The sequence below is a fragment of the Xiphias gladius genome, chromosome 13, assembly GCF_016859285.1.
Source record: "Xiphias gladius isolate SHS-SW01 ecotype Sanya breed wild chromosome 13, ASM1685928v1, whole genome shotgun sequence".
NCBI classification, from domain to species: domain Eukaryota; kingdom Metazoa; phylum Chordata; class Actinopteri; order Istiophoriformes; family Xiphiidae; genus Xiphias; species Xiphias gladius.
The window spans coordinates 9011874-9020538 of NC_053412.1; the positions used below are offsets into that span (position 1 = coordinate 9011874).

Here is an 8665-nt window from a genome sequence, read left to right on the forward strand (position 1 = left end):
ATCCAACACCTTTTGTATGAACTGGACCACAGACTGCTAGCCAGGCCGTATCCCCCAAAATGAGTGCAAAACCTCACTGTTGCTATTGTGGCTGAATCGGAGCAAATACCTGCAGCCAGGTTCCACAATCTTTTACAAAGCTTTCCCATCAGAGTGGAGGCTGTTGTAACAGTACATTGATGCCTGTAGTTTTTCAATGAGGTGTTCAACAAATCACATTTGTAAAATTCAGTAGTTTTTCAGCTTCTGAGGGGGGGGGTAGCGAGAAAAAGTTTGAGAACCACTGCCATAATAGATCAAAAAGTGCAACTAGGTCACTAAATATCACCATTGGGTACCACAGATTTACTATAAATCCTTGTAGCAAAACCATATGATTACTAATTTTCCTTTTTAGGGAAACCTATGTTACTGTTTTTAGTTGTGTATAAATGCAAGTTGGACACACTATTTTTCAGTCAGAACTAGGTTATAGTGATCAATTCTTAGCTGACGGAACTCGTTTCAAATAAAATCCCATTCTGTCCCTAAATATAATATACAAAGTTAATGATGTTACCATCTAAATTGTATCTTCATACAATTAAGTGTAATGTCAAATGTGCTCTCTTCAGTCTGCTGAAGACATTAAAATGGCTTAATAAATGGTGAAACCAGCCCAGAGTGAAATAGAAAATGTGGATTTTGATCCTTTGGTAGCAGCCATGATGGGAGTTGACGTCGGGACAGAGGAAGTGACATCATAATCTGTTATCAAGACTCTTCATGGTTTAGATGATCTCTTCTTTCTCAGTCTCACAAGCCCTTTAGCCCTCTTTAATTCCCAAACCGTGGACTCGGGCATGTGTGTTTGTGTGTTTTCGCAGAGAAACTTTCGGTTTTAGTGTCTCTGCATGTGCGTGGGTGCGAATCTCACCACTTTGTGCGAGGGACTGTGTGTGTGTTGATCAAGTGTTTACTGTATGTGATAAAGAGAAGCATGGATTGCGTTTTGGCTTGTGTGCGCAGTGTGAAGTCTGTTTTGTTGTCTCTGTGTGTATACGTGTGAGAGTGGACTTAAACACTGATGTGTGTGTGTGTTTTCCCCTTCACGACTTCGTGGCTCCAGTATCTGTCTCTGAGATCGTGACAGGAAGTTGGAATGTTTCACACTCAGCCTGGAACAACACATCAGTTCCTTTGGCTTCTTGTGGCTCCCATCTCTCCTTGGGGATTGGGAGTGGAAAGGGAGGAAAACGGCAAAGAAGCAGAAAAATAAATTCATCATTAGAAGAGTCATCCAAGCTTTGAAGGGCTTGTAACTTTAGATGGCAATTGTGTCACAGAATGTACATCATTACCCAGCCCCAGTGAAAACAGAGGTGGCTGTTGCACACTCCAACACTTTCAGGGTTAACAAACCCCATTATGCCACCCTTTATCCATCTATTGCTCAAAGGGACAAAAACACAGAGGGGGGAACGTGACGAGATACAGATGGTGGAAGGTAGAGGCGAGGAAATCAACATGGAAGATTGGATGGGGGCTGCAGATGTTAAGTGGGAACTGGAGGAGAAATGGGAGATAAGAGTCAGGAGGGATGAGAGGAAGTGTTTCCAAAGACTGTAATCGCAGCAAAATACAGTGATGTCATTTCCGTGACACTTAAAGTTAAATAATTTTTCTCCTCTTAAGGGAGGAAAACAATTCTTGATTTCTTCAACAATGCAGGCTCTATGTGCAAAGGTGAAGGGCAAACTTATAAAGATGCACCAGTGTTGTTCTTCTGGCGATGAAACAGTTTTGCTAAATACTGAGACTGGTAATTACATCACCTGCAAAATTCTTTGTAAACTGAATGTAAACTATAGGTAGGATTTAAATGTTTCCCCTGGACCTTAATTTTTGTGAGGGGGTGGGCCCATCACTGAGACTGCACACACATCTAGCACCATCGTCTGATCAGCTCCGCCCTCTCTCCCCCCATTCTCATTTCACCATTCTGCCCGTTCGAGAAATCCTTCATTCAGCAGTCTCATCGGTTACGAAATACTGTCATGATGATATAGCGGTCACATGCCTTTCCGTATTTTTTTTTTTTTTCTGGCCGTGTTTTGCACTTTTCTTTTCATAAATATGCTTTTATTTTGAAAATTAATTCTGGTGGCTTATTTAATCACTTAAAACACGGGTGGGTCTTTAGTCATTAAGGCCTCCTGAGTGGTGGAGGAGTCAGTCTCAGTTGGAGCCATGGAGAAAGTAACAATGCTGTACTTTTGTGTGTCTGAATCCAAGCTGTTTGTTTCCCCCGATTGCAGATCACAGGCAACAAGATGACGTCTTTAAACCTGGCCACCATCTTTGGCCCTAACCTGCTCCACAAGCAGAAGAGCTCAGACAAAGAGTTCAGCGTCCAGAGCTCGGCCAGAGCCGAGGAAAGCACAGCCGTCATCGCCGTGCTGCAAAGAATGATCGCCAGCTTCCAAACCCTCTTCATGGTCAGTCACTGAGCTTGTGTGTTTATAACTTTCATCTCACTTCATCCCACCTCACTCCCTCCTTTCATTCTTTTACCCCTCAAGGAGACACACACACACAGTCTCACATTTGCTTGCAGACTTTCCCTCTTACATTCCTGAGTAGACTTAAAGTAAGACAATACCTCCTGGCTTAACACAGAATAGTTTTGTCTTAGTTAATAAAAACAGAGCTCTGCCTGGGTTAGTTGACAGAGAGAAAGAAGAGATAGAAACAAACAGAATAACGAAAGGCGGGAAAAGTAAAAGAAAATAAAGAGAGGGAAAGATAACAGGAAAGTAAAATCTTGCCAAATAGCTGTCAATAACATCATAAACCAGTCATCCACATACTTGAACTTGTTTTTTTTCAAAATGAAAGCAGAAGATTCAGGCATGAAATCCTCCATGCGGTGTCAGAAGAGGTCACGATTTCGCACAGATTGCCGCCTCATCAGTTTGCTTTTGTTCCTTTCTGCTCCTGGGATTCGCAAAACAGCACATACAGGCATTTCAGGTCATTTCAGGTCTGAAACCTTAAACCGCAATGTTTTGTAATCTGCCACCGCTGTTCCCCCGAGGCTTACATTCCTGCAGTAAGCCAATGAAGAGCTATTAATCGCATATAGTGAATTGGGACTGAGTTGCTCATTCTCGGTGAGTAAAAACAGATTTGTAGGCAGCTCAAGTTCTATGAATGACTTCTGAAAGTTGTTACGTAACCTGCTTATGTCTGAATTTGTTAAAGACCTGGCAAATTTTACGTTCAAAGCATTTGAGGATGAGAATCGTCCTTTCATGCGTTCGGGCAGTGTTCGTCATTATAATCCACGCTTGATGAGCATACATTTCAGCTAATTACCTGAAGATCAGACAAACAGACAAGACAGATAAGAGACATTCAGCTTTCTCATTGTTTGCTCCTACTGTATTCACACATTGGCCCTTGAACAAGCAGGAAACCTCCCTTCCCTTCTAAAAAGGAGAAATGGGCAAAAAGTGAGATCTTTTAATAAAATCGGAATATGTTAGAAAGAAATGCTGAATGAGATCCAAGTTTTATAATGGCCAAGCGGGATTCTTGTTTTTATTAGAAGGAACAGGTGGAGTTTTATTTACTAGCAATAAAGTACACTTTAATGTCACATGGTGAGGTCCATGTAATGCAAGTTAATAGAATTAAAAACATTCCTCTATTTGGAAGATAAATGCTAACTCAGGGCAAAAGATTTGTGTATTTCCAGCTTGTAAAGTTGTATAGTCTATGGTTTAATCTAAAATAAGCATCAGAGTAAGCATTAAAACTTAAAATAGAACAAAAGTTCTTTATTGATTTTAGTCAAGTTGTTGTTGCTGTTGTTTTTGTTGTTGTAGGTTTCTCCTGATCTGCAAAATGAGGTGTTGATGAGTCTGTTGGAGACTGATCCAGATGTGGTGGACTACCTTCTGAGGAGAAAAGCGTCACAGTGAGTTACACGCACACAAACAGCATGTGGTCTCGTGTCTCTCGTTCCTCTCTTCTCCTTGTCATCCAAACTTTTTTTTTTTTCCCCCCCACAGGAGTCCCGACCTGCTGCAGTCAGAGGAGCCCTTCACCCTGAGCGAGCGCCGTTCCTCCAGCGACTCCAACAAGGCGTCCAGTGGCGAGGTGTCCCCGTATGACAACAACTCTCCGGTCCTGAGTGAGCGGAGAGGGGAACCAGGGAGCCCAGGCAGCGAGCAGCTCTTCCGTGTCCCAGAGCAGTACACTCTGGTGGGGCAGGTGCCTGGCTGGAGCAGAGAGCCTGGAGCAGCTGACACTTGGGGAACCAAAGGTGAACCTCAGTGATCAATAGATTTTAACATCAGAAATACACTGTATTTAGGATCTGAATTCACACTAAGGACATAATTTTCTCTCAGTTTTCAGTGTCTGTATCGTTCTGGGTCGTATGTAAAAGAAATACTGAGACCAAGTCAGTTTGTACTCCATGTGCTTTTGTTTACTGTTTGACTGAACACGAAAAGAAATTTGACTTCTTTTTCTTCCTTCACACACTATACCAGAGGAGCATGCTAACATTTGGGGGACGTGGCACAGTACTCTGAAACCAACACTCAAGGACCAACCATACACAGGTAAACAATTCTCACTCATTTCAGGTCCTAGTACTTAATGAACCAGAGCAGTATATGTGTTACTAACCATCAGACATGGCTTTGAAATCAGTTTGTTCTGCGATTTTCATCTCTGGTCATCAGACACCAGAGACCTGCTGGTTTTTATGGACTTTATTAGTCATCTAATTGGCTGCTAATTTACACCTGGGCTGCCAGGTGAATGCATTCAACTGATTAACTAGCTGGGAGGACAGAAAACCAGCAGTACTTTGATACCGGAATGAAAAGCTGCACAAGTTTAGCGATCGACATTTTATGAATAAAGCACCGGGGTGTACAAAAAAAGTTTGTTGTCTGCACAATTACCAAATTCTGCAGAAAATTGTAATTAAGTATCCCTTCATTGAAAAGGAACAAAAAAAAAATCAATCAGGAGTTGTGTTTTTATTTGTTTCTGTCTTTATGCAAGACCTGCCAAAAGTGTTGTTAATAAAAGTTGTGTTTATCCCTTGTTAATTCGTTGAGCCCTGATTAATTTCACTGATGTAGCTGATGTTCTCTTCCTAGGTTCCCATGGAAACATGTCAGAGGGAAGCTCGCGCAGCTCACAGGAAGGTCTTGACGGACTCCATGGCGATGGCAGGCACCTGGCAACGCTACAACGGACTCAGACAGCGCCCGGCGTCACTGAGTGCAGACCCCACCCCCCAGTCACCAGGGTGTGCACTAGCCCTCATGTAGGGAAAGGCCGGCCACGCCTGCAGATAAACATCAACCCCTCTGTGACGTCCCACCTCAACAGCACGCAGGGCCTCCAGCGAGCAAGCGGACACGGAATTAACCTGACCTCCAGACCTCAAGGCGGGGCGAACACTGGTGATAGTGGCCCCGCTCTGCTTAACGACGGCCGCTCTCCACCCCCTTATGACGCCCAACATCGGCTGGCTAGCTCGCAAAGTTCACCTCAGCCTGCAGCGGCTCAGCGGCCCCCTCTGCAGCACGGGAGGCCGAGTGCGGCGCAGAGTAACTCGGCCTCAACGACAGAGGCCCAAATGCTGCCGCAGAGCCCGGAGTGGCAGGACTGGCAGAGGGACCGGTGGCAGATCTGGCAACTGCTGTCCTCGGACAATGCTGACACATTGCCTGAAACACTGGTGTGATCTCAGACCATGAATTTGAGCTTAATCTCTGTAGAGATTCTGCTCTGCGAGCCAACCAATGGCATAATCAACCCCCTCCTATTGACAATCAGTCCTCATCCTTACCCTCATATTTTCTCTTGGCCTGCCTTTCACCCATTCATCCATGGATTTCATCCTTTCCATGAACCTTCTATGCTTCTCTTGCATTTTAGCGCCATGGCGTTGTTGTTTACGTGTGCAGCTGCTGCCTTATAGACTTTTACGTCCAAGAGCCACTAGTATTTCATGTTTTGTATAGATGTTCAAAAATTACTTCTGTTCCTAGCCCCTATGTTTTGTCCATAATGACCATTGAGTTGGGAGCATTAAAAAATGCCCACCAGAAATACCTCAAAAAACTATTCTTTCACACCTCTTCAGAATATTACCATGACCACATTTTCTATTCTGAGAGAGTTCAGTCTTCATATCTCAATTAAGAACAATAGGAAAGCACCATTTGTTTAGTTTGTTATATTTCTAATGTCATCATTTTTGAATTTTTCTTTTAAAGTTTCACAATAACACACTAAGACGTACGCATTAGTAATTGCTGCTAAATGAAGACTTTTTGTGTGCGATACTTTTCAGTGACAGATTCTGTTTGACTGCATATATGTATGTATATATATATATATATATATATATATATATATATATATATATATATATGTGTGTGAACTGTTGACAAACATACTTATACGATATATATGTAAATTGACATGTAAAGTATATAATTTGCCAATCTACCTAAAAAATAAGTCAGGCCTTTAACAGGCAGTCTAAATGTTGGTGTTTGTCAGACTGCTGTTTTCTGTCTTTAATGTTGAATGTAAAATGCTTCACTTATGGCGAAATGCTTAGACCTAATTATAAAGCACTTGGCTCTATGTTTGCTTATATGTGCTCTTGCCACCTGCTGCACTGCAGGAACAATGTGCCAAAGTTTTTTTGTTTTTTTTTTAACTTTAGGATATTTATCGTACAGTTGTGTTCATTTCATCCAGCTGTTCATTTCTAAGGAGACTCAAGAGCTTGTGACATTGGTAGGTGTTTGTCAGGAGTTTCAGCGTAAATGTAAAGGAGTAAGGAGGCTCATTTTGAGACACACGCAAAGATTTCATTATCACGTTGGTGTGGGGATTTCCAGCTATTTATAAAATGACTAAATCAAGATGCTCGTAACGTAACATTAACAGTAGTGCATTTCTGTGAATGACACTCTGACCGATCAATTTCATTATACCTCTCGTGCTAGACTGAATATTCCAACTGGGTGTATTCTCATTACCCGTCCAAAGGGCTTGATTCATTTTTCTAGGAGTCACTTAAATTCAGAAAAGAAATGTAAATGATCCAGCAGTGAACCATCTGAGGTGCTTAAAAAGACAGAAAGTTTCCTCATCACTCCAAATGCAGTGTTGCTACAAATCCAGGTGGAAATCTACGTTCTGCACGACCACAAGCAACCTGTCCAAATCCTCTCAAATGTCACAGTCACGTGGGTATTTGCTGGCAAATATTTCACATTTTCTCAAGTTGTGGTTTAATATTTGCTCGTTTGACGCTACTTCAGTATCGAATCTGGAAACACACTGTAATTAACTTGACATCTTCTGATGTTGTCCTTTATTTTTTCTTGTCACTTGTAAGTTACTTTGAGGAGACAATGGAAGAGAGCCTCACAAGTGCAAGAAGTGGAAGGATCGTGGTTAGGGTTGTGGCGCCATCTATTGTCGGACCATCTGCATCAGCGTGCTGCTGCTCCCCATTTGTGCTCAAATTAGAATCAAAGCTTGTGATTAAAAGCACCTTTTGTGAAAATGTAAAAATCTGTGTGAGGAAATAAAACGTGCCATAGGTCTCACTCTTAAAGGATTCTCCATGCATAGCTCAAGGTTCATATTGTGAATTTTTTTGTATTACATTGTTTCTGTTTTTTGTTGAGTGTTGTAAAATATAAATACAATATAACAATTTTTATTCAAGAAGAAAAAAAGAAGAAAAAAGGAGCAAATAATCCTAACGGTCCTAGCTTTGTCTCCCCAAACCAAGGTCACGTTTGTCTCGTCGACAACTTTGTGCTATGGTGTTTTTTTGTTGATATTTTGGTGGGGTTTACTGGGTCCAAGTTGTAATGGAATATCTGGTATATTGCTTTTGTACCGTGTGTCATCATCAGTATGCTACTATGGAATTAAATATGATAAAGTTTACACCTGCTGTTGGAGTCAGTGCTTTATGATGACGGCAGGCGCTGGTTGGAAACAAAGGAGTGTGTCACAGCATAAAATGTCAAATAAAACAAATGTCAGTTAAAGGGATGTGATAGTACAATATTTCTTGATATAATCATTTATTATTTGTACACTACAGAATATCGTACATTCCAGTGCATTATGTCATAGTACTGTATGTAAATATATAGTATGCAGTATGTTATATGAAACATATCATATACAGTACTGTATATGAATATTATGTCATAATGTGTCACTGGAAATTATACAATATAATACCATTTTGTGTACTAGAGTTTCATATATTGTTATATCAAATTAGACATATCGCAGCAGCGGAGAATGGCTGGTGTACAAGGACAGTAACAGAGGGTAATGACAATGATTTACAGTTTTTGTTGGCTATTTCATGTCCCCCCTAAATGTACATATATGAAGACCTGTAGCCACATGTTTATATTTTCTGCAAGGCCACATCACACCATTGCTTAAGTCCAAAGGTCACATATTTGGTTCTTTTTTAAGATCCCAAAAGAGCCCCGAATTCCACAAGTCCTGGGTGTGTCTGCCTGCGATGCAAAGCTCCGGCAAAGAAGTTTCGGGGAAAGCTGGGACTCTAGCCGGTGGCTTACCATTATTGTCTGTGTTG

General features: G+C 41.5%; 1 protein-coding gene and 1 long non-coding RNA gene across 3 annotated transcripts in view; one reads left to right on the forward strand and one right to left on the reverse strand.

The window, feature by feature from the left end:
- LOC120797946 (rho GTPase-activating protein 6-like) overlaps positions 1–6391 on the forward strand; it is a 78574-nt gene extending 72183 nt beyond the window's left edge. Inside the window, exons 11-15 of one of the 2 annotated variants that reach the window (XM_040141777.1) lie at positions 2298–2477; positions 3870–3961; positions 4056–4309; positions 4542–4613; positions 5163–6391. In XM_040141777.1, coding sequence (XP_039997711.1) covers positions 2298–2477; positions 3870–3961; positions 4056–4309; positions 4542–4613; positions 5163–5755 — 1191 coding nt within the window. In that variant the 3' untranslated portion in view covers positions 5756–6391. The remainder of the gene's footprint in view (positions 1–2297; positions 2478–3869; positions 3962–4055; positions 4310–4541; positions 4614–5162) is intronic. The other variant, XM_040141778.1, reaches the window with a different exon arrangement.
- On the reverse strand, positions 3801–4778 carry LOC120797948. The gene is made up of 2 exons (XR_005708599.1): positions 4681–4778; positions 3801–4294 (listed from the first exon to the last, which is right to left on the reverse strand). It is a non-coding gene; the product is annotated as an uncharacterized LOC120797948 (long non-coding RNA).
- Positions 6392–8665: the final 2274 nt, after the last annotated feature.